Source organism: Pristiophorus japonicus, chromosome 2 (assembly GCF_044704955.1).
Source record: "Pristiophorus japonicus isolate sPriJap1 chromosome 2, sPriJap1.hap1, whole genome shotgun sequence".
NCBI classification, from domain to species: Eukaryota; Metazoa; Chordata; class Chondrichthyes; family Pristiophoridae; genus Pristiophorus; species Pristiophorus japonicus.
In genome coordinates, this window is record NC_091978.1 from 47,267,287 (window position 1) to 47,295,007 (window position 27,721).

General features: G+C 44.2%; 1 protein-coding gene across 1 annotated transcript in view; it reads right to left on the reverse strand.

The window, feature by feature from the left end:
* loxhd1a (lipoxygenase homology PLAT domains 1a) overlaps positions 1-27,721 on the reverse strand; it is a 279,592-nt gene that overhangs the window by 173,173 nt on the left and 78,698 nt on the right. The window contains exons 14-16 of the mRNA XM_070859753.1: positions 9,440-9,600; positions 9,173-9,249; positions 6,667-6,863 (exon numbers count right to left, since the gene is read on the reverse strand). Coding sequence (XP_070715854.1) covers positions 6,667-6,863; positions 9,173-9,249; positions 9,440-9,600 — 435 coding nt within the window. The remainder of the gene's footprint in view (positions 1-6,666; positions 6,864-9,172; positions 9,250-9,439; positions 9,601-27,721) is intronic.

A 27,721-nucleotide genomic window follows, 5' to 3' on the forward strand; every position in this document is an offset into this window, starting at 1 on the left:
GGTGAGCCGCCTTCTTGAACCACTGCAGTCCATGTGGTGAGCATACTCACACGGTGACTTTGTTGTAGAGGTTTTGGTACAACTGAGTTGCTTGCTAGGCCATTTCAGGGCCAACCACATTGCTGTGGGTCAGGAGTCACATGTAGGTCAGACCAGGTAAGTATGGTAAATTTCCTTCCCTAAACAACATTAGTAAACCAAATGGGTTTTTACAACAATGGTAGTTTCATGGTTACCATTGCTAACAATTTTTCAAGGAGGCTTTGAGGGTGTCCTTGAAGCATTTCCTCTGCCCACCTGGAGCTCTTTTGCCATGTCGGAGCTTCAAGTAGAACGCTTGCTTTGCGAGTCTTGTATCGGGCATGTCCTAGGGAGAGTGTTTGCTAGTGCTGTTGGGGAGGAGTTAATATGGCAGAGGGATGGGAACCTATGCAGGGAGGCAGAGGGAAATAAAAGGGAGACAGAGGCAAAAGATAGAAAGGAGAATAGTAAAAGTGGATGGCAGAGAATCCCAAAACAAAAAACAAAAAACAAAAAGGGCCACATTACAGCAAAATTCTAAAGGGGCAAAGTGTGTTAAAAAGACAAGCCTGAAGGCTCTGTGCCTCAATGCGAGGAGTATTCGGAATAAAGTGGACGAATTAACTGCGCAGATAGCAGTTCATGGATACGATGTAATTGGCATCACAGAGACATGGCTCCAGGGCGCCCAAGGCTGGGAACTCAACATCCAAGGGTATTCAGCATTTAGGAAGGATAGACAGAGAGGAAAAGGAGGCGGAGTAGCGTTGCTGGTCAAAGAAGAAATTAATGCATTAGTAAGGAAGGACATTGGCTCAGATGACGTGGAATCGGTATGGGTGGAGCTGCGGAATACCAAAGGGCAGAAAACGTTGGTGGGAGTTGTGTACAGGCCACCAAACAGTAGTAATGAGGTTGGGGAAAGTATGAAACAAGAAATAAGGGATGTGTGCAATAATGGTACAGCAGTTATCATGGGCGACTTTAATTTACATATAGATTGGGTTAACCAAACTGGTAGCAATGCGGTGGAGGAGGATTTCCTGAAGTGTATTAGGGATGGTTAAAAAAGGAGGGAGAGAGAAAACAGGAAATTATAGACCGGTCAGCCTGACCTCAGTAGTGGGTAAAATGATGGAATCAATTATTAAGGATGTCATAGCAGTGCATCTGGAAAATGGTGACATGATAGGTCCAAGTCAGCATGGATTTGTGAAAGGGAAATCATGCTTGACAAATCTTCTGGAATTTTTTGAGGATGTTTCCAGTAAAGTGGACAAAGGAGAACCAGTTGATGTGGTATATTTGGACTTTCAGAAGGCTTTCGACAAGGTCCCACACAAGAGATTAATGTGCAAAGTTAAAGCACATGGGATTGGGGGTAGTGTGCTGACGTGGATTGAGAACTGGTTGTCAGACAGGAAGCAAAGAGTAGGAGTAAACGGGTACTTTTCAGAATGGCAGGCAGTGACTAGTGGAGTGCCGCAAGGTTCTGTGCTGGGGCCTCAGCTGTTTACATTGTACATTAATGATTTAGACGAGGGGATTAAATGCAGTATCTCCAAATTTGCGGATGATACTAAGTTGGGTGGCAGTGTGAGCTGCGAGGAGGATGCTATTAGGCTGCAGAGTGACTTGGATAGGTTAGGTGAGTGGGCAAATGCATGGCAGATGAAGTATAATGTGGATAAATGTGAGGTTATCCACTTTGGTGGTAAAAACAGAGAGACAGACTATTATCTGAATGGTGACAGATTAGGAAAAGGGAAGGTGCAACGAGACCTGGGTGTCATGGTACATCAGTCATTGAAGGTTGGCATGCAGGTACAGCAGGCGGTTAAGAAAGCAAATGGCATGTTGGCCTTCATAGCGAGGGGATTTGAATACAGGGGCAGGGAGGTGTTGCTACAGTTGTACAGGGCCTTGGTGAGGCCACACCTGGAGTATTGTGTACAGTTTTGGTCTCCTAACTTGAGGAAGGACATTCTTGCTATTGAGGGAGTGCAGCGAAGGTTCACCAGACTGATTCCCGGGATGGCGGGACTGACCTATCAAGAAAGATTGGATCAATTGGGCTTGTATTCACTGGAGTTCAGAAGAATGAGAGGGGACCTCATAGAAACGTTTAAAATTCTGACGGGTTTAGACAGGTTAGATGCAGAAAGAATGTTCCCAATGTTGGGGAAGTCCAGAACCAGGGGTCACAGTCTGAGGATAAGGGGTAAGCCATTTAGGACCGAGATGAGGAGAAACTTCTTCACCCAGAGAGTGGTGAACCTGTGGAATTCTCTACCACAGAAAGTAGTTGAGGCCAATTCACTAAATATATTCAAAAGGGAGTTAGATGAAGTCCTTACTACTCGGGGGATCAAGGGTTATGGCGAGAAAGCAGGAAGGGGGTACTGAAGTTTCATGTTCAGCCATGAACTCATTGAATGGCGGTGCAGGCTAGAAGGGCTGAATGGCCTGCTCCTGCACCTATTTTCTATGTTTCTATGTTTCTATGGTTTTCTTGACCAATATGTCAAGGAACCGACTAGAGAGCTGGCCATCCTAGACTGGGTGATGTGCAATGAGAAGGGACTAATTAGCAATCTTGTTGTGCGAGGCCCTTTGGGGAAGAGTGACCATAATATGGTAGAATTCTTTATTAAGATTGAGAGTGACACAGTTAATTCAGAAACTTGGGTCCTTAAGTTAAGGAAAGATAACTTCGATGGCATGAGGCATGAATTGGCTAGAATAGACTGGCAAATGATACTTAAAGGGTTGACGGTGGATAGGCAATGGCAAACATTTATAGATCACATGGAAGAACTTCAACAGTTGTACATCCCTGTCTGGAGCAAAAATAAAACAGGGAAGGTGGCTCAACCGTGGCTAACAAGGGAAATTAAGGATACTGTTAGATCTAAGGAAGAGGCATATAAATTGGCCAGAAATAGTAGCAAACCTGAGGACTGGGAGAAATTTAGAATTCAGTAGAGGAGGACAAAGGGTTTAATTAGGAGGGGGAAAAATAGAGTACGAGAGGAAGCTTGCCGGGAACATAAAAACTGACTGCAAAAGCTTCTATAGATATGTGAAGTGAAAAAGATTAGTGAAAACAAACGTGGGTCCCTTGCAGTTGGACTCGGGTGAATTAATAATGGGGAACAAAGAAATGGCAGACCAATTGAACAAATACTTTGGTTCTGTCTTCACGAAGGAAGACACAAATGACCTTCTGGATGTACTAGGGGACCGAGGGTCTAGTGAGAATGAGGAACTGAAGGATATCCTTATTAGGCGGGAAATTGTGTTGGGGAAATTGATGGGATTGAAGGCCGATAAATCCCCGGGCCCTGATTGTCTGCATCCCAGAGTACTTAAGGAGGTGGCCCTAGAAATAGTGGATGCATTGGTGATCATTTTCCAACAGTTTATCGACTCTGGATCAGTTCCTATGGGCTGGAGGGTAGCTAATGTAACACCACTTTTTAAAAAAGGAGGGAGAGAGAAAACGGGTAATTATAGACTGGTTAGCCTGACATCAGTAGTGGGGAAAATGTTGGAATCTATTATTAAGGATGAAATAGCAGCGCATTTGGAAAGCGGTGACAGGATCGGTCCAAGTCAACATGGATTTATGAAAGGGAAATCATGCTTGACCAATCTTCTAGAATGTTGTGAGGATGTAACTAGTAGAGTAGACAAGGGAGAACCAGTGGATGTGGTGTATTTGGACTTTCAAAAGGCCTTTGACAAGGTCCCACATAAGAGATTGGTGTACAAGATCAAGGCACATGGTATTGGGGGTAATGTACTAGCGTGGATAGAGAATTGGTTGGCAGGCAGGAAGCACAGAGTCGGGATAAACGGGTCCTTTTCGGAATGGCAGGCAGTGACTAGTGGGGTGCTGCAGGGCTCAGTGCTGGCACCCCAGCTCTTTACAATATATATTAATGATTTGGATGAAGGAATTGAGTGCAATATTTCCAAGTTTGCAGATGACACTAAACTGGGTGTCAGTGTGAGCTGTGAGGAGGATGCTAAGAGGCTGCAGCGTGATTTGGACAGATTAGGTGAGTGGGCAACTGCATGGCAGATGCAATATAATGTGGATAAATGTGAGGTTATCCACTTTGGTGGCAAAAACACGAAGGCAGAATATTATTTGAATGGCGGCAGATTAGGGAAAGGGGAGGTGCAACGAGACCTGGGTGTCATGGTTCATCAGTCATTGAAAGTTGGAATGCAGGTACAGCAGGCGTTGAAGAAGGCAAATGGTATGTTGGCCTTCATAGCGAGAGGATTTGAGTATAGGAGCAGAGAGGTCTTACTGCAATTGTACAGGGCCTTGGTGAAGCCTCACCTGGAATATTGTGTTCAGTTTTGGTCTCCTAATCTGAGGAAGGACGTTCTTGCTATTGAGGGAGTGCAGCGAAGGTTCACCAGACTGATTCTCGGGATGGCTGGACGGACATATGAGGAGTGACTGGATCAACTGGGCCTTTATACACTGGAGTTTAGAAGGATGAGAGGGGATCTCATAGAAATGTACAAGATCCTGACGGGACGGGACAGGTTAGATGCGGGAAGAATGTTCCCGATGTTGGGGAAGTCCAGAACCAGGGGATATAGTCTTAGGATAAGGGGTAGGCCATTTAGGACTGAGATGAGGAGAAACTTCTTCACTCAGAGTTGTTAAGCTGCGGAATTCCCTGCCGCAGAGAGTTGTTGATGCCAGTTCATTGGATATATTCAAGAGGGAGTTAGATGTGGCCCTTACGGCTAAAGGAATCAAGGGGTATGGAGAGAAAATGGGAAAGGGGTACTGAGGGAATGATCAGCCATGATCATATTGAATGGTGGTGCAGGCTCGAAGGGCCGAATGGCCTACTATTGCACCTATTTTCTATGTTTCTAGGTTTGTATTTGGACGATGTGGCCCATTCATCGGAGCTGATCGAGTGTGGTCAATGCTTCGTTGCTGGGGATGTTGGCCTGAACGAGAACACTGATATTGGTACGTCTATCCTGCCAATGGATTTGCAGGATCTTGCGGAGGCAGCATTGGTGGTACCTCTCCAGTGCTTTGAGGTGCCTGCTGTACATAGTCCATGTCTCTGAAGCATATAGGAGAGTGGGTATCACCACTGTTCTGTAGACCATGAGCTTGGTGCCGGGTTTGAGGTCCTGGTCTTCAAACACACTCTTCTTCAAGTGACCGAAGGTGAAAGCTGCACTGGCACACTGAAGACAGTGTTGGACTTCATCATCAAGGTCTGCCCTTGTTGACATCCCCACCGACACCTGGGAATCCCTGGACCAAGACCGCTCAAAGTCGAGGAGAAGCATCCGGGGAAGGTGCCGAACACCTCGAGTTTCTTCGCCGGGAGCAAGCGGAAGCCAAGCGCAAACAGCGCACGACAACCCAAACACCCCACCCAGCCGTCCTTCCAACCACCGTCTGGCCCACCTGTGACAGAGACTACAGGTCCTGCATTGGACTCATCAGTCACCTGAGAACTCATTATTAGTGTGGAAGCAAGTCATCCTCCAATCCTGGGAACTGCCTGAGAGAGAGAGTACTGACACTAGCTTTTATAGTCCAGGTTTATTTAATTAACTGAATTTAAATTCCCCAGCTGCCTTGGTGAGATTTGAACTCATGTCTCCCAGATTATTACTCCAGGCCTCTGGATTACTAGTCCAGTAACATAACCACTATACTACCATTCCCATATTAGCCCCTTTAAAATAAATGGGTTAATGGTTGCATTAAAATAGCAAACCACAAAATCTTATACAATTCATTGTGTTCATTCACTAAAATGGCCAACAGTAATTTATAAATTAATTTTGTATAATTGAATGTGTATTCCGCCGAGAGAGGATAGAGATTTTGGACATAATGGGCTATAAATTGCAGCCTCTCCGGGTGCGTACGATTTCTTTTGACAGATTGTACGAATACGAAAGTAAAGGGCCTCCGCGGGCGGAGAGTTGGGCTATTTACCCAGCGAATGTCCTTAAAACTCATACGGCCTGCTTTTACCAGTGTAAGAGTTTTGAAAGATATAAAAATAAATGTTATGACTAATTTTTATATTAAAAACCCTGTCCATTAAAGTAAGTTTCTTGTTAACAGTATTAAAACATATTAAAAAAAAAATGTTTTTTTCTAAAGCATTTAAGTTAATTCAATTTCTATTAATTTTAAATAAGTGAAGTGTATTTTTTATTTATGTAAATTGTTTTCTTTGTTTTTGGGGGTATTCCCATTCATAGTAATGGCAGCTGTGTACGAGACGGTGGAGTTAAAAAATCGGGTGCATGGCCTATTCAAACTAACTGATTCGACAGGCCTTGTGGGCGGGGCAATTTTCCGAAGTAAGCAATGGGCTTTGCGCGCGCAGCGATGATGTCATGCGCTGCCCAGGACTCTGCCGGTTTGAAGTGGAATTCTCCGTGTGCACAGGGACACGGTAGGTGCGGATTGTATTCGGTGGTCAGGGCTTGCGTCCGTGAGAAGCCTCTGACCGCAGCTTTTGTCCCCATGCTGTCGGTCACTGGATAAATTCCGAGCTGGAATGCAGTTAATCAGCAAGTTAGAAAATGGCCTCGAGACCCATTCCGCACACGGCACCAACATGTACTTACTGTTCCGATATCCATTGTGTCGATGATGAAAACGTCCACCCGGCCTTGTTCAAAGTAATTTCCCAGGTCGTTGTCAGAGATGACGAGGGACTGCTTGCTGGTGTCTCCCTTCTCGCCGTACATTTTGATGAAAACTTTTGAATCACTACTGGCTCCTGGCACGCTTCCTGTCTTCACCATGACATGGTAGCTGATATCTGAAAATACCATCCGAGAAAGAAAAATGAACAAAAGATCACTGCACAGCTTCATAGGTTTAACAGAGAGATAAAGAAAGACTTGCATTTATATAGCGCCTTTCATGATCTCAGGATGTCCCAAAGTGCTTTAAGGACAGCCGGTTAGGTCGCTCAACGCTTGGTAAACTGGACAAAGTGTGCATGGCTCACATTCCGTGCATTTGTACCTGAAAAATGCAGTTGGACATAAGAACATAAGAATTAGGAACAGGAGTAGGCCATTTAGCCCCTCGAGCCTGCTCCGCCATTCAACAAGATCATGGCTGATCTGGCCGTGGACTCAGCTCCACTTACCCGCCCGCTCCCCGTAACCCTTAATTCCCTTATTGGTTAAAAATCTATCTATCTGTGATTTGAATAATTTAATGAGCTAGCCTCAACTGCTTCCTTGGGCAGAGAATTCCACAGATTCACAACCCTCTGGGAGAAGAAATTCCTTCTCAACTCGGTTTTAAATTGGCTCCCCTGTATTTTGAGGCTGTGCCCCCTAGTTCTAGTCTCCCCTACCAGTGGAAACAACCTCTCTGCCTCTACCTTGTCTATCCCTTTCATTATTTTAAATGTTTCTATAAGATCACCCCTCATCCTTCTGAACTCCAACGTGTAAAGACCCAGTCTACTCAATCTATCTACAACGAGCATAATTAAATATTGGGAAGACGAAAGCCATTGTCTTCGGTCCCCCACCACATACTCTGTTCCCAAGCCCTGGCCACATTCTGAGGCTGAACCAGACTGTTCACAACATTAGCGTCCTATTTGACCCTTTGCCGAGCTCCCGACTGCATATCCTCTCGATCACCAAGACCATCGACTTCCATTTCCAGAACCTAAATTGGCTCTCGGTCTGGCTATGCCTTGATTTTTAAATTCTCATCCTTGTTTTCAAATCCCTCCATGGCCTAAGTCTCCATGGTTTATCTATGTAACTTCCTCCAGCCCTTCAATCCTCCAAGATATCTGTGTTTCACCAATTCTGGCCTCTTGCACATCCCTGATTTTCACCACTCCACCATTGGCAGCTGAGCTTTCAGCTGGTTAGGCCCTAAGCTCTAGAATTCCCTCCCCAAACCTCTCCGGCTCTCTACCTCTCTCTCTCTCTTCCTTTAAGTTGCTCCTTAAAACCTACTTCTTTGGTCACATGTCCTAATATCGCCTTATGTAGCTCAGTGTCACATTTTGTCGGATACGAGCTCCTGTGAAGAATGTTTTACTACATTAAAGGCACTATATAAATGCAAGTTGTTGTTGTAGGACTCTGATTTGCATATTTAAGCAATCTCTAACTTGTTTCAGATGGGTGGGCTGCTCGCCCATTTATTGGTCGATTTGAAAATTGCATCAGGCGGGCCTTGGGCATTAATCGCCCCACCCCCTCATGTTCAATTGCTGCCTGCCCAGTCATCAGCTGGGTAACAGGCAGCTGGCCAGTGTTGAAAATCGGCCCCATGGTGTAATTTACACTCACTTTCCTGGCTCTGGAAACATGCAGTTGTGCAGAGTGAGTGGACTCAGGCTACACCAAGGCCTTGTGATGGCATTACATGGAATGTGATTAGAAAAACAGAAGGAGCAGAGAGGAGAAGAGCCTATTATGCCTCAAATGTGTCACACACTCCAACATAACATGGTCGTTGTGTTTTCGGAATAGAATCTCTGGACTTTGACAACATCCATGCTGCACAAGCTCGGATTCTATGACAACCTGGACAGCCTCTGAATACAAATTTCCCAATGAAATGACACTTCCCCCTTAAATAGATATTCTTCACTGTGGGCACACCCCTTTAGGGGTACGGTAGCACAGTGGTTATGTTACTGGACTAGAAATCCAGAAACGACTGGATTATTGGAAAAACCAAACTGGTTTAGGGAATGAAATTGAAATCGGCTGTCCTTACCCAATCTGGCCTCTATGTGACTCCAGACCCACAGCAATGGCCCAGCAAGCCATTTAGTTGCACCAAACCACGACGAAAAAGTCAGCACGATGGGAGTACCTTCAACACACGGACTGCTGCGGACCAAGAAGGTGGCTCACCACCACCTTCTTGAGGACAATTAGGGATGGGTGATAATTGCCGGCGATGCCCACATCCCGTGAATGAATAAATTTTAAAATGAAAATTCCCCAGAGGTGGCACGATCCTTTAAAAAAGAAACGCTCCTTTAAATGCAAACTCCCTGTTGAAGTGACCAAGCCCCTTTAAATAGAAAGACATTTGGTTGACTCAAATTTACATGGTTCAGACAAAATCCTTACTTACTTTTAAGCATCCGTGCATCTCCTAAAGGAACTAGTTCTCGAACAATTTGACCATCATCTTCCGCTTTATCCAGCCACCTAGTGACAAATAAACAATACACTGTGTTTTTTATTTCATTCCACCTTTTGCTAAACCTTCTGGCTCTTGCCACACTGCCACCCCCACACCATACAGAAACACACACGTATGCACAAACGTGCATACATAGACCCATACACAGTAATGTTCTCCCTTAACATAGATCGATTCGCAGTTAAAAATAATAACCTGTCACATGGGAATTCCACAGCCTGGGATTCTGGAGCTCCTTCCTCTTTCACAATCACCTTGTCAAGGTACCAGCCGCAACTCCCACCTCGTCCATCGTGTCCGATTCTCACCCGCATCACTTTCTTCAGATTTACTGACTCAATGATAAACTCATCTGCCTGGATATGGGGAATACAGACAGACATTGATGTTTGTACATTTAGACTGGGTAAATCAGGGTATAATCATTGAGACTGGGTAAATCATGGTATAGACAGACTGGGTAAATCATGGTATAGAAAGACTGGGTAAATCAGGGTATAGAAAGACTGGGTAAATCAGGGTATAGACAGACTGGGTAAATCAGGGTATAGAAAGACTGGGCAAATCTGGGTATAGAAAGACTGGGTAAATCAGGGTAGAGACAGACTGGGTAAATCAGGGTAGAGACAGACTGGGTAAAACAGGGTATAGACAGACTGGGGAAATCAGGGTATAATCACGAAGACTGGGTAAATGAGGGTATAGACAGACTGGGTAAATCAGGAAAAAGACAGACTGGGCAAATCAGGATATAGACAGACTAGGTAAATCAGGGTACAGACAGACTGGGTAAATCAGGGTCCAGACAGACTGGGTAAATCAGGATATAGACAGACTGGGTAAATCAGGGTATAGATAGACTGGGTAAATCTGGGTACAGACAGACTGGGTAAATCAGGGTCGAGACAGACTGGGTAAATCAGGGTCGAGACAGACTGGGTAAATCAGGGTCGAGACAGACTGGGTAAATCAGGGTATAGAGAGACTGTTTAAATCATTGTATAGACAGACTGGGCAATTCATTGTATAGATAGACTGGGTAAATCAGGAAAAAGACAGACTGGGCAAATCAGGATATAGACAGACTAGGTAAATCAGGGTACAGACAGACTGGGTAAATCAGGGTCCAGACAGACTGGGTAAATAAGGATATAGATAGGCTGGGTAAATCAGGGTATAGATAGACTGGGTAAATCAGGGTCGAGACAGACAGGGTAAATCAGGGTCGAGACAGACTGGGTAAATCAGGGTATAGAGAGACTGGGTAAATCATTGTATAGACAGACTGGGCAAATCAGGATATAGACAGACTAGGTAAATCAGGGTACAGACAGACTGGGTAAATCAGGGTCCAGACAGACTGGGTAAATCAGGATATAGACAGACTAGGTAAATCAGGGTATAGATAGACTCGGTAAATCTGGGTACAGACAGACTGGGTAAATCAGGATATAGATAGACTGGGTAAATCAGGAAAAAGACACACTGGGCAAATCAGGATATAGACAGACTAGGTAAATCAGGGTACAGACAGACTGGGTAAATCAGGGTCCAGACAGACTGGGTAAATCAGGATATAGACAGACTTGGTAAATCAGGGTATAGATAGACTCGGTAAATCTGGGTACAGACAGACTGGGTAAATCAGGGTATAGACAGACTGGGTAAATCAGGGTCGAGACAGACTGGGTAAATCAGGGTCGAGACAGACTGGGTAAATCAGGGTCGAGACAGACTGGGTAAATCAGGGTACAGAGAGACTGGGTAAATCATTGTATAGACAGACTGGGCAAATCAGGATACAGACAGACTGGGTAAATCAGGATATAGACAGACTGGGTAAATCAGCATATAGACTGACAGGGTAAATCATTGTATAGACAGACTGGGCAAATCAGGATATAGACAGACCGGTTAAATCAGGATATAAACAGACTGGGTACATCAGGGTACATACAGACTGGGTAAATCAGGGTCCAGACAGACTGGGTAAATCATGATATAGATAGACTGGGTAAATCAGGGTACAGATATATTGGGTAAATCAGGGTATAGATAGATGCGGTAAATCTGGGTACAGACAGACCGGGTAAATCAGGGTATAGACAGACTGGGTAAATCAGGGTATAGACAGACTGGGTAAATCAGGGTAAAGACAGACTGGATAAATCAGGATATAGACACACTGGGTAAATCATGGTCGAGACAGACTGGGTAAATCAGGGTATACACAGACTGGGTAAATCATTGTATAGACAGACTGGGCAAATCAGGATATAGACAGACGGGTTAAATCAGGGTACAGACAGACTGGGTAAATCAGGGTCCAGACAGACTGGGTAAATCAGGATATAGACAGACTGGGTAAATAAGGGTATAGATAGATTGGGTAAATCAGGGTATAGACAGACTGGGTAAATCAGGATGTAGACAGACTGGGTAAATCAGGGTCCAGACAGACTGGGTAAATCAGGATATAGACAGACTGGGTAAAAAAGGGTATAGATAGATTGGGTAAATCAGGGTACAGACAGACTGGGTAAATCAGGGTATAGACAGACTAGGTAAATCAGGGTATAAACAGACTGGGTAAATCATTGTATAGACAGACTGGTTAATCAGGGTATAGACAGACTGGGCAAATCAGTATAAAGACAGACTGGGTAAATCAGGATATAGACAGAAAAGGTAAATCATTGCATAGAAAGACTGGGCAAATCAGGATATAGACAAACTGGTTAAATCAGGGGTACAGACAGACTGGGTAAATTATTGTATAGAAAGACTGGGCAAATCAGGATATAGACAGACTGGTTAAATCAGGGTACAGACAGACTGGGTAAATCAGGGTATCGACAGACTGGGCAAATCAGGGTATCGACAGACTGGGCAAATCAGGGTATAGACAGACTGGGCAAATCAGGGTATAGACAGACTGGGTAAGTCAGGGTATAGACAGACTGGGTAAGTCAGGGTATAGACAGACTGGGAAAATCAGGCTATAGACAGACAGGTTAAATCATTGGAAAGACAGACAGGGCAAATCAGGATATAGACAGACAGGTTAAATCAGGGTATAGACAGACTGGGTAAATCAGGGTAGAGACAGACTGGGTAAATCGGGATATAGACATACTGGGTAAATAAGGGTATAGACAGACTGGGTAAATCAGGATATAGACAGACTGGGTAAATCAGGGTTTAGACAGACTGGGTAAATCAGGGTAGAGACAGACTGGGTAAATCATTGTATAGACAGACTGGGCAAATCGGGATATAGACAGACTGGGTAAATCAGGGTACAGACCGACTTGGTAAATCAGGGTACAGACCGACTGGGTAAATCAGGGTACAGACAGACTGGGTAAATCAGGGTACAGACAGACTGGGCAAATCAGGGTACAGACAGACTGGGTAAATCAGGGTCCAGACAGACTGGGTAAATCAGGGTATAGACAGACTGGGTAAATCAGGATACAGATAGATTGGGTAAATCAGCGTAAAAACAGTCTGGGTAAATCACGGTATAGACAGACTGGGTAAATCAGGGTATCGACAGACTGGGCAAATCAGTGTATCGACAGACTGGGCAAATCAGGGTATAGACAGACTGGGCAAATCAGGGTATAGACAGACTGGGTAAATCAGGGTAGAGACAGACTGGGTAAATCAGGATATAGACAGACAGGTTAAATCAGGGTATAGACAGACTGGGTAAATCAGGGTAGAGACAGACTGGGTAAATCGGGATATAGACATACTGGGTAAATAAGGGTATAGACAGACTGGGTAAATCAGGATATAGACAGACTGGGTAAATCAGGGTTTAGACAGACTGGGTAAATCAGGGTAGAGACAGACTGGGTAAATCATTGTATAGACAGACTGGGCAAATTGGGATATAGACAGACTGGGTAAATCAGGGTACAGACCGACTGGGTAAATCAGGGTACAGACCGACTGGGTAAATCAGGGTACAGACAGACTGGGTAAATCAGGGTACAGACAGACTGGGCAAATCAGGGTCCAGACAGACTGGGTAAATCAGGGTCCAGACAGACTGGGTAAATCAGGGTATAGACAGACTGGGTAAATCAGGATATAGACAGACTGGGTAAATCAGGGTACAGATAGATTGGGTAAATCAGCGTAAAAACAGTCTGGGTAAATCACGGTATAGACAGACTGGGTAAATCAGGGTATCGACAGACTGGGCAAATCAGGGTATCGACAGACTGGGTAACTCAGGGTATAGACAGACTGGGTAAGTCAGGGTATAGACAGAATGGGTAAATCAGGGTATAGACAGACTGGGTAAATCAGGGTCCAGACAGACTGGGTAAATCAGGGTATAGACAGACTGGGTAAATCAGGGTATAGACAGACTGGGTAAATCAGGATATAGACAGACTGGATAAATCAGGATATCGACAGACAGGGTAAATCATTGTATAGACAGACTGGGCAAATCAGGGTATAGACAGACTGGTTAAATCAGGGTATAGACAGACTGGGTAAATCAGGGTAGAGACAGACTGGGTAAATCAGGGTAGAGACAGACTGGGTAAATCAGGATATAGACAGACTGGGTAAATCAGGGTAGAGACAGACTGGGTAAATCAGGGTAGAGATAGATTGGGTAAATCAGCGTATAGACAGACTGGGAAAATCAGGATATAGACACTGGGTAAATCAGGGTCTAGACAGACAAGGTAAATCATTGTTTTGACAGACTGGGCAAATCAGGACACAGACAGACTGGTTAAATCAGGGAATAGACAGACTGGGAAAATCAGGCTATAACAGACAGGGTAAATCATTGGAAAAACAGACAGGGCAAATCAGGATATAGACAGACAGGTTAAATCAGGATATAGGCAGACTGGGTAAATCAGGGTAGAGACAGACTGGGTAAATCGGGATATAGACATACTGGGTAAATCAGGGTATAGACAGACTGGGTAAATCAGGATATAGACAGACTGGGTAAATCAGGGTTTAGACAGACTGGGTAAATCAGGGTAGAGACAGACTGGGTAAATCATTGTATAGACAGACTGGGCAAATCGGGATATAGACAGACTGGGTAAATCAGGGTACAGACCGACTGGGTAAATCAGGGTACAGACCGACTGGGTAAATCAGGGTACAGACAGACTGGGTAAATCAGGCTACAGACAGACTGGGCAAATCAGGGTACAGACAGACTGGGTAAATCAGGGTCCAGACAGACTGGGTAAATCAGGGTATAGAGAGACTGTTTAAATCATTGTATAGACAGACTGGGCAATTAATTGTATAGATAGACTGGGTAAATCAGGAAAAAGACAGACTGGGCAAATCAGGATATAGACCGACTAGGTAAATCAGGGTACAGACAGACTGGGTAAATCAGGGTCCAGACAGACTGGGTAAATCAGGATATAGATAGGCTGGGTAAATCAGGGTATAGATAGACTGGGTAAATCAGGGTCGAGACAGACAGGGTAAATCAGGGTCGAGACAGACTGGGTAAATCAGGGTATAGAGAGACTGGGTAAATCATTGTATAGACAGACTGGGCAAATCAGGGTATAGATAGACTGGGTAAATCAGGAAAAAGACAGACTGGGCAAATCAGGATATAGACAGACTAGGTAAATCAGGGTACAGACAGACTGGGTAAATCAGGGTCCAGACAGACTGGGTAAATCAGGATATAGACAGACTAGGTAAATCAGGGTATAGATAGACTCGGTAAATCTGGGTACAGACAGACTGGGTAAATCAGGATATAGATAGACTGGGTAAATCAGGAAAAAGACACACTGGGCAAATCAGGATATAGACAGACTAGGTAAATCAGGGTACAGACAGACTGGGTAAATCAGGGTCCAGACAGACTGGGTAAATCGGGATATAGACAGACTTGGTAAATCAGGGTATAGATAGACTCGGTAAATCTGGGTACAGACAGACTGGGTAAATCAGGGTATAGACAGACTGGGTAAATCAGGGTCGAGACAGACTGGGTAAATCAGGGTCGAGACAGACTGGGTAAATCAGGGTCGAGACAGACTGGGTAAATCAGGGTACAGAGAGACTGGGTAAATCATTGTATAGACAGACTGGGCAAATCAGGATACAGACAGACTGGGTAAATCAGGATATAGACAGACTGGGTAAATCAGCATATAGACTGACAGGGTAAATCATTGTATAGACAGACTGGGCAAATCAGGATATAGACAGACCGGTTAAATCAGGATATAAACAGACTGGGTACATCAGGGTACATACAGACTGGGTAAATCAGGGTCCAGACAGACTGGGTAAATCATGATATAGATAGACTGGGTAAATCAGGGTACAGATATATTGGGTAAATCAGGGTATAGATAGATGCGGTAAATCTGGGTACAGACAGACCGGGTAAATGAGGGTATAGACAGACTGGGTAAATCAGGGTATAGACAGACTGGGTAAATCAGGGTAAAGACAGACTGGATAAATCAGGATATAGACACACTGGGTAAATCATGGTCGAGACAGACTGGGTAAATCAGGGTATAGACAGACTGGGTAAATCATTGTATAGACAGACTGGGCAAATCAGGATATAGAGAGACCGGTTAAATCAGGGTACAGACAGACTGGGTAAATCAGGGTCCAGACAGACTGGGTAAATCAGGATATAGACAGACTGGGTAAATAAGGGTATAGATAGATTGGGTAAATCAGGGTATAGACAGACTGGGTAAATCAGGATGTAGACAGACTGGGTAAATCAGGATATAGACAGACTGGGTAAAAAAGGGTATAGATAGATTGGGTAAATCAGGGTACAGACAGACTGGGTAAATCAGGGTATAGACAGACTAGGTAAATCAGGGTATAAACAGACTGGGTAAATCATTGTATAGACAGACTGGTTAATCAGGGTATAGACAGACTGGGCAAATCAGTATAAAGACAGACTGGGTAAATCAGGATATAGACAGAAAAGGTAAATCATTGCATAGAAAGACTGGGCAAATCAGGATATAGACAAACTGGTTAAATCAGGGGTACAGACAGACTGGGTAAATCATTGTATAGAAAGACTGGGCAAATCAGGGTATCGACAGACTGGGCAAATCAGGGTATAGACAGACTGGGCAAATCAGGGTATAGACAGACTGGGTAAGTCAGGGTATAGACAGACTGGGTAAGTCAGGGTATAGACAGACTGGGAAAATCAGGCTATAGACAGACAGGTTAAATCATTGGAAAGACAGACAGGGCAAATCAGGATATAGACAGACAGGTTAAATCAGGGTATAGACAGACTGGGTAAATCAGGGTAGAGACAGACTGGGTAAATCGGGATATAGACATACTGGGTAAATAAGGGTATAGACAGACTGGGTAAATCAGGATATAGACAGACTGGGTAAATCAGGGTTTAGACAGACTGGGTAAATCAGGGTAGAGACAGACTGGGTAAATCATTGTATAGACAGACTGGGCAAATCGGGATATAGACAGACTGGGTAAATCAGGGTACAGACCGACTTGGTAAATCAGGGTACAGACCGACTGGGTAAATCAGGGTACAGACAGACTGGGTAAATCAGGGTACAGACAGACTGGGCAAATCAGGGTACAGACAGACTGGGTAAATCAGGGTCCAGACAGACTGGGTAAATCAGGGTATAGACAGACTGGGTAAATCAGGATACAGATAGATTGGGTAAATCAGCGTAAAAACAGTCTGGGTAAATCACGGTATAGACAGACTGGGTAAATCAGGGTATCGACAGACTGGGCAAATCAGTGTATCGACAGACTGGGCAAATCAGGGTATAGACAGACTGGGCAAATCAGGGTATAGACAGACTGGGTAAATCAGGGTAGAGACAGACTGGGTAAATCAGGATATAGACAGACAGGTTAAATCAGGGTATAGACAGACTGGGTAAATCAGGGTAGAGACAGACTGGGTAAATCGGGATATAGACATACTGGGTAAATAAGGGTATAGACAGACTGGGTAAATCAGGATATAGACAGACTGGGTAAATCAGGGTTTAGACAGACTGGGTAAATCAGGGTAGAGACAGACTGGGTAAATCATTGTATAGACAGACTGGGCAAATTGGGATATAGACAGACTGGGTAAATCAGGGTACAGACCGACTGGGTAAATCAGGGTACAGACCGACTGGGTAAATCAGGGTACAGACAGACTGGGTAAATCAGGGTACAGACAGACTGGGCAAATCAGGGTCCAGACAGACTGGGTAAATCAGGGTCCAGACAGACTGGGTAAATCAGGGTATAGACAGACTGGGTAAATCAGGATATAGACAGACTGGGTAAATCAGGGTACAGATAGATTGGGTAAATCAGCGTAAAAACAGTCTGGGTAAATCACGGTATAGACAGACTGGGTAAATCAGGGTATCGACAGACTGGGCAAATCAGGGTATCGACAGACTGGGTAACTCAGGGTATAGACAGACTGGGTAAGTCAGGGTATAGACAGACTGGGTAAATCAGGGTCCAGACAGACTGGGTAAATCAGGGTATAGACAGACTGGGTAAATCAGGGTATAGACAGACTGGGTAAATCAGGATATAGACAGACTGGATAAATCAGGATATCGACAGACAGGGTAAATCATTGTATAGACAGACTGGGCAAATCAGGGTATAGACAGACTGGTTAAATCAGGGTATAGACAGACTGGGTAAATCAGGGTAGAGACAGACTGGGTAAATCAGGATATAGACAGACTGGGTAAATCAGGGTAGAGACAGACTGGGTAAATCAGGGTAGAGATAGATTGGGTAAATCAGCGTATAGACAGACTGGGAAAATCAGGATATAGACACTGGGTAAATCAGGGTCTAGACAGACAAGGTAAATCATTGTTTTGACAGACTGGGCAAATCAGGACACAGACAGACTGGTTAAATCAGGGAATAGACAGACTGGGAAAATCAGGCTATAGACAGACAGGGTAAATCATTGGAAAAACAGACAGGGCAAATCAGGATATAGACAGACAGGTTAAATCAGGATATAGGCAGACTGGGTAAATCAGGGTAGAGACAGACTGGGTAAATCGGGATATAGACATACTGGGTAAATCAGGGTATAGACAGACTGGGTAAATCAGGATATAGACAGACTGGGTAAATCAGGGTTTAGACAGACTGGGTAAATCAGGGTAGAGACAGACTGGGTAAATCATTGTATAGACAGACTGGGCAAATCGGGATATAGACAGACTGGGTAAATCAGGGTACAGACCGACTGGGTAAATCAGGGTACAGACCGACTGGGTAAATCAGGGTACAGACAGACTGGGTAAATCAGGCTACAGACAGACTGGGCAAATCAGGGTACAGACAGACTGGGTAAATCAGGGTCCAGACAGACTGGGTAAATCAGGATATAGATAGACTGGGTAAATCAGGGTAGAGATAGACTGGGTAAATCTGGATACAGACAGACTGGGTAAATCAGGATAGAGACAGACTGGGTAAATCAGGGTCGAGACAGACTGGGTAAATCAGGGTCGAGACAGACTGGGTAAATCAGGGTCGAGACAGACTGGGTAAATCAGGGTATAGAGAGACTGGGTAAATCATTGTATAGACAGACTGGGCAAATCAGGGTATAGATAGACTGGGTAAATCAGGAAAAAGACAGACTGGGCAAATCAGGATATAGACAGACTAGGTAAATCAGGGTCCAGACAGACTGGGTAAATCAGGGTCCAGACAGACTGGGTAAATCAGGATATAGACAGACTGGGTAAATCAGGGTAAAGATAGACTGGGTAAATCTGGGTATAGACAGACTGGGTAAATCAGGGTAAAGACAGACTGGGTAAATCAGGATATAGACACACTGGGTAAATCATGGTCGAGACAGACTGGGTAAATCAGGGTATAGACAGACTGGGTAAATCAGGATATAGACACACTGGGTAAATCATGGTCGAGACAGACTGGGTAAATCAGGGTATAGACAGACTGGGTAAATCATTGTATAGACAGACTGGGCCAATCAGGATATAGACAGACCGGTTAAATCAGGGTATTGACAGACTGGGTAAATCAGGGTATAGACAGACTGGGTAAATCAGGGAACAAACAGACTGGGTACATCAGGGTACATACAGAGTGGGTAAATCAGGGTACATACAGACTGGGTAAATCAGCGTCCAGACAGACTGGGTAAATCAGGGTCGAGACATACTGGGTAAATCAGGATACAGATATATTGGGTAAATCAGCGTATAGACAGACTGGGCAGATCGGGATATAGACAGACTGGGTAAATCAGGGTAGAGACAGACTGGGTAAATCATTGTATAGACAGACTGGGCAAATCGGGATATAGACAGACTGGGTAAATCAGGGTACAGACCGACTGGGTAAATCAGGGTACAGACAGACTGGGTAAATCAGGCTACAGACAGACTGGGCAAATCAGGGTACAGACAGACTGGGTAAATCAGGGTCCAGACAGACTGGGTAAATCAGGATATAGATAGACTGGGTAAATCAGGGTATAGATAGACTGGGTAAATCAGGGTATAGATAGACTGGGTAAATCTGGGTACAGACAGACTGGGTAAATCACGGTATAGACAGACTGGGTAAATCAGGGTCGAGACAGACTGGGTAAATCAGGGTCGAGACAGACTGGGTAAATCAGGGTCGAGACAGACTGGGTAAATCAGGGTATAGAGAGACTGGGTAAATCATTGTATAGACAGACTGGGCAAATCAGGGTATAGATAGACTGGGTAAATCAGGAAAAAGACAGACTGGGCAAATCAGGATATAGACAGACTAGGTAAATCAGGGTTCAGACAGACTGGGTAAATCAGTGTCCAGACAGACTGGGTAAATCAGGATATTGACAGACTGGGTAAATCAGGGTATAGATAGACTGGGTAAATCTGGGTATAGACAGACTGGGTAAATCAGGGTAAAGACAGACTGGGTAAATCAGGATATAGACAGACTGGGTAAATCAGGGTATAGATAGACTGGGTAAATCTGGGTATAGAGAGACTGGGTAAATCAGGGTAAAGACAGACTGGGTAAATCAGGATATAGACACACTGGGTAAATCATGGTCGAGACAGATTGGGTAAATCAGGGTACAGATATATTGGGTAAATCAGCGTATAGACAGACTGGGTAAATCAAAGTGTAGACAGACTGGGTAAATCAGGGTCCAGACAGAAAGGTAAATCATTGCATAGACTGACTGGGCAAATCAGGATGTAGTCAGACTGGTTGAATCAGGGTATAGACAGACTGGGTAAATCAGGGTACAGACAGACTGGGTAAATCAGGGTCCAGACAGACTGGGTAAATCAGGATATCGACAGACTGGGTAAATAAGGGTATCGATAGATTGGGTAAATCAGCGTATGGACAGACTCGGTAAATCAGGGTATCGATAGATTGGGTAAATCATCGTTTGAAAAACTGGGTAAATCAGGGTATAGACAGACTGGGTAAATCATTGTACAGACAGACTGGATAAATCATTGCACAGACAGACTGGGTAAATCGGGGTACAGACAGATTGGGCAAATCAGTGTATAGACAGACTGGGTCAATCAGTGCATAGACAGACTGGGCAAATCAGGATACAGACAGACTGGTAAATCAAGGTCTCGACAGACTGGGTAAATCAGGATATCGACAGACTGGGTAAATCAGGGTATAGATAGATTGCGTAAATCAGCGTATAGACAGACTGGGTAAATCAGGGTATAGATAGACTGGGTAAATCAGGGTCTAGACAGACTGGGTCAATCAGTGTTTCGACAGACTGGGCAAATCAGGGTATAGATAGACTGGGTAAATCAGGGTCCAGACAGACTGGGCAAATCAGGATATAGACAGACTAGGTAAATCAGGGTCCAGACAGACTGGGTAAATCAGGATATAGACAGACTGGGTAAATCAGGGTATAGATAGACTGGGTAAATCTGGGTATAGACAGACTGGGTAAATCAGGGTAAAGACAGACTGGGTAAATCAGGATATAGACACACTGGGTAAATCATGGTCGAGACAGACTGGGTAAATCAGGGTATAGACAGACTGGGTAAATCATTGTATAGACAGACTGGGCCAATCAGGATATAGACAGACCGGTTAAATCAGGGTATTGACAGACTGGGTAAATCAGGGTATAGACAGACTGGGTAAATCAGCGTCCAGACAGACTGGGTAAATCAGGATACAGATATATTGGGTAAATCAGCGTATAGACAAACTGGGTAAATCAAGGTATAGACAGACTGGGTAAATCAGGGTCCAGACAGACAGGGTAAATCATTGCATAGACTGACTGGGCAAATCAGGATGTAGTCAGACTGGTTGAATCAGGGTATAGACAGACTGGGTAAATCAGGGTACAGACAGACTGGGTAAATCAGGGTCCAGACAGACTGGGTAAATCAGGATATAGACAGACTGGGTAAATAAGGGTATAGATAGAATAGGTAAATCAGGGTATAGACAGACTGGGTAAATCAGGGTAGAGACAGACTGGGTAAATCATTGTATAGACAGACTGGGCAGATCGGGATATAGACAGACTGGGTAAATCAGGGTAGAGACAGACTGGGTAAATCATTGTATAGACAGACTGGGCAAATCGGGATATAGACAGACTGGGTAAATCAGGGTACAGACCGACTGGGTAAATCAGGGTACAGACAGACTGGGTAAATCAGGCTACAGACAGACTGGGCAAATCAGGGTACAGACAGACTGGGTAAATCAGGGTCCAGACAGACTGGGTAAATCAGGATATAGATAGACTGGGTAAATCAGGGTATAGATAGACTGGGTAAATCAGGGTATAGATAGACTGGGTAAATCAGGGTATAGATAGACTGGGTAAATCTGGGTACAGACAGACTGGGTAAATCACGGTATGGACAGACTGGGTAAATCAGGGTCGAGACAGACTGGGTAAATCAGGGTCGAGACAGACTGGGTAAATCAGGGTCGAGACAGACTGGGTAAATCAGGGTATAGAGAGACTGGGTAAATCATTGTATAGACAGACTGGGCAAATCAGGGTATAGATAGACTGGGTAAATCAGGAAAAAGACAGACTGGGCAAATCAGGATATAGACAGACTAGGTAAATCAGGGTTCAGACAGACTGGGTAAATCAGTGTCCAGACAGACTGGGTAAATCAGGATATAGACAGACTGGGTAAATCAGGGTATAGATAGACTGGGTAAATCTGGGTATAGACAGACTGGGTAAATCAGGGTAAAGACAGACTGGGTAAATCAGGATATAGACAGACTGGGTAAATCAGGGTATAGATAGACTGGGTAAATCTGGGTATAGAGAGACTGGGTAAATCAGGGTAAAGACAGACTGGGTAAATCAGGATATAGACACACTGGGTAAATCATGGTCGAGACAGATTGGGTAAATCAGGGTACAGATATATTGGGTAAATCAGCGTATAGACAGACTGGGTAAATCAAAGTGTAGAGAGACTGGGTAAATCAGGGTCCAGACAGAAAGGTAAATCATTGCATAGACTGACTGGGCAAATCAGGATGTAGTCAGACTGGTTGAATCAGGGTATAGACAGACTGGGTAAATCAGGGTACAGACAGACTGGGTAAATCAGGGTCCAGACAGACTGGGTAAATCAGGATATCGACAGACTGGGTAAATAAGGGTATCGATAGATTGGGTAAATCAGCGTATGGACAGACTCGGTAAATCAGGGTATCGATAGATTGGGTAAATCATCGTTTGAAAAACTGGGTAAATCAGGGTATAGACAGACTGGGTAAATCATTGTACAGACAGACTGGATAAATCATTGCACAGACAGACTGGGTAAATCAGGGTACAGACAGATTGGGCAAATCAGTGTATAGACAGACTGGGTCAATCAGTGCTAGACAGACTGGGCAAATCAGGATACAGACAGACTGGTAAATCAAGGTCTCGACAGACTGGGTAAATCAGGATATAGACAGACTGGGTAAATAAGGGTACAGATAAATTGGGTAAATCAGCGTATAGAAAGACTGGGTAAATCAGGGTATCGATAGATTGGGTAAATCATCGTTTGAAAAACTGTATAAATCAGGGTGCAGACAGATTGGGTAAATCATTGTATGGACAGACTGGGCAAATCAGGATATAGACACACTGGGTAAATCAGGGTCTAGACAGACAGGGTAAATCATTGTATAGAAAGACTGGGTAAATCGGGATATAGACAGACTGGGTAAATCAGGATACAGACAGACTGCGTAAATCAGGATATAGACAGACTGGGTAAATCAGGGTAGAGACAGACTGGGTAAATCGGGATATAGACATACTGGGTAAATCAGGGTATAGACAGACTGGGTAAATCAGGATATAGACAGACTGGGTAAATCAGGGTTTAGACAGACTGGGTAAATCAGGGTAGAGACAGACTGGGTAAATCATTGTATAGACAGACTGGGCAAATCGGGATATAGACAGACTGGGTAAATCAGGGTACAGACCGACTGGGTAAATCAGGGTACAGACCGACTGGGTAAATCAGGGTACAGACAGACTGATAAATCAGGGTATAGACAGACTAGGTAAATCAGGGTATAGACAGACTGGGTAAATCAGGATATAGACAGAGTGGGTAAATCAGGGTAAAGACAGACTGGGTAAATCAGGATATAGACAGACTGGGTAACTCAGGGTATCGATATATTGGGTAAATCAGGGTATAGATAGACTGGGTAAATCAGGGTATAGACAGACTGGGTAAATCAGGATCCAGACAGACTGGGTAAATCAGGGTCCAGACAGACTGGGTAAATCAGGATAGAGACAGACTGGGCAAATCAGGGTACAGACAGACTGGGTAAATCAGGGTACAGACAGACTGGGTAAATCAGGGTGCAGACAGACTGGGTAAATCAGGGTATAGATAGATTGGGTAAATCAGTGTATCGACAGACTGGGTAAATCAGGGTATAGATAGACTGGGTAAATCTGGGTACAGACAGACTTGGTAAATCAGGGTAAAGACAGACTGGGTAAATCAGGATATCAACAGACTGGGTAAATCAGGATATCGACACACTGGGTAAATCAGGGTCTAGACAGACTGGGTAAATCAGGGTAAAGACAGACTGGGTAAATCAGGATATAGACACACTGGGTAAATCAGGGTCTAGACAGACTGGGTAAATCATTGTTTCGACAGACAGGGTAAATCATTGTATAGACAGACTGGGCAAATCAGGATATGGACAGACTGGTTAAATCAGGGAAAAGACAGACTGGGTAAATCAGTGTATAGACAGACTGGGTAAATCAGGGTACAGACAGAATGCGTAAATCAGGTTCCAGACAGACTGGGTAAATCAGGATATAGACAGACTGGGTAAATCAGGGTACAGACAGACTGCGTAAATCAGGGTCCAGACAGACTGGGTAAATCAGGGTATCGACAGACAGGGTAAATCAGGGTATAGATAGATTGGGTAAATCAGGGTAGAGACAGACTGGGTAAATCATTGTATAGACAGACTGGGTCAATCATTGTATAGACAGACTGGGTAAATCATTGTATAGACAGACTGGGTAAATCAGGGTCCAGATAGACTGGGTAAATCAGGATATAGACAGACTAGGCAAATCAGGGTATAGACAGACTGGGTAAATCAGGATATAGGCAGACTAGGCAAATCAGGGTACAGACAGACTGGGTAAATCAGGGTACAGACAGACCAGGTAAATCAGGGTCCAGACAGACTGGGTAAATCAGGGTATCGACAGACGGGGTAAATCAGGGTATAGATAGATTGGGTAAATCAGGTTAGAGACAGACTGGGTAAATCATTGTATAGACAGACTGGGTCAATCATTGTATAGACAGACTGCGTAAATCATTGTATAGACAGACTGGGTAAATCAGGGTCCAGATAGACTGGGTAAATCAGGATATAGACAGACTAGGCAAATCAGGGTATAGACAGACTGGGTAAATCAGGGTACAGACAGACCGGGTAAATCAGGGTCCAGACAGACTGGGTAAATCAGGGTATCGACAGACGGGGTAAATCAGGGTAGAGATAGATTGGGTAAATCAGGGTAGAGACAGACTGGGTAAATCATTGTATCGACAGACTGGGTCAATCATTGTATAGACAGACTGGGTAAATCATTGTATAGACAGACTGGGTAAATCAGGGTCCAGATAGACTGGGTAAATCAGGATATAGACAGACTGGGTAAATCAGGGTATAGATAGATTGGGTAAATCAGGGTACAGACAGACTGGGTAAATCAGGGTATAGACAGACTGGTTAAATCAGGGTATAGACAGACTGGGTAAATCAGGATATAGACAGACTGGGTAAATCAGGTTCCAGACAGACTGGGTAAATCAGCATATAGACAGACTGGGTAAATCGGGTTACAGACAGACTGGGTAAATCAGGTTACAGACAGACTGGGTAAATCAGGATACAGACAGACTGGGTAAATCAGGGTATAGATAGATTGGGTAAATCAGGGTATAGACAGACTGGGTAAATCTGGGTATAGACAGACTGGGTAAATCTGGGTACAGACAGACTGGGTAAATCAGGGCAAAGACAGACTGGGTAAATCAGGGTATAGACTGACTGTGCAAATCAGGATGTCGACACACTGGGTAAATCAGGGTCTACACAGACTGGGTAAATAAGGGTGAAGACAGACTGGGTAAATCAGGATATAGAAACACTGGGTAAATCAGGGTCCAGACAGACAGGGTAAATCAGGGTTTCGACAGACTGAGTAAATCAGGGTATAGACAGACTGGGTAAATCATTGTATAGACAGACTGGGCAAATCTGGATATAGACAGACTGGGTAAATCATTGCATAGACAGACTGGGTAAATCATTGCATAGACAGACTGGGCAAATCAGGATATAGACAGACTGGGTAAATGAGGGTCTAGACAGACTGGGTAAATTAGGGTATAGACAGACTGGATAAATCAGGGTATAGACAGACTGGGTAAATCAGGATACAGACAGACTGCGAAATCAGGGTGTCGATAGATTGGGTAAATCAGTGTTTAGACAGACTGGGTAAATCAGGATATAGACAGACTGGATAAATCAGGATATCGACACACTGGGTAAATCAGGATCGAGACAGACTGGATAAATCAAGGTATAGACAGACTGGGTAAATCATTGTATAGTCAGACTGGGCAAATCAGGGTATAGACAGACTGGTAAATCAGGGTCTAGACAGACTGGGCAAATCAGGATATAGACAGACTGGGTAAATGAGGGTCTAGACAGACTGGGTAAATTAGAGTATAGACAGACTGGATAAATCAGGGTATAGACAGACTGGGTAAATCAGGATACAGACAGACTGCGAAATCAGGGTGTCGATAGATTGGGTAAATCAGTGTTTAGACAGACTGGGTAAATCAGGATATAGATAGACTGGATAAATCAGGATATCAACACACTGGGTAAATCAGGATCGAGACAGACTGGATAAATCAGGGTGCAGACAGATTGGGTAAATCATTGTATGGACAGACTGGGCAAATCAGGATATAGACACACTGGGTAAATCAGGGTCTAGACAGACAGGGTAAATCATTGTATAGAAAGACTGGGTAAATCGGGATATAGACAGACTGGGTAAATCAGGATACAGACAGACTGCGTAAATCAGGATATAGACAGACTGGGTAAATCAGGGTAGAGACAGACTGGGTAAATCGGGATATAGACATACTGGGTAAATCAGGGTATAGACAGACTGGGTAAATCAGGATATAGACAGACTGGGTAAATCAGGGTTTAGACAGACTGGGTAAATCAGGGTAGAGACAGACTGGGTAAATCATTGTATAGACAGACTGGGCAAATCGGGATATAGACAGACTGGGTAAATCAGGGTACAGACCGACTGGGTAAATCAGGGTACAGACCGACTGGGTAAATCAGGGTACAGACAGACTGATAAATCAGGGTATAGACAGACTAGGTAAATCAGGGTATAGACAGACTGGGTAAATCAGGATATAGACAGAGTGGGTAAATCAGGGTAAAGACAGACTGGGTAAATCAGGATATAGACAGACTGGGTAACTCAGGGTATCGATATATTGGGTAAATCAGGGTATAGATAGACTGGGTAAATCAGGGTATAGACAGACTGGGTAAATCAGGATCCAGACAGACTGGGTAAATCAGGGTCCAGACAGACTGGGTAAATCAGGATAGAGACAGACTGGGCAAATCAGGGTACAGACAGACTGGGTAAATCAGGGTACAGACAGACTGGGTAAATCAGGGTGCAGACAGACTGGGTAAATCAGGGTATAGATAGATTGGGTAAATCAGTGTATCGACAGACTGGGTAAATCAGGGTATAGATAGACTGGGTAAATCTGGGTACAGACAGACTTGGTAAAT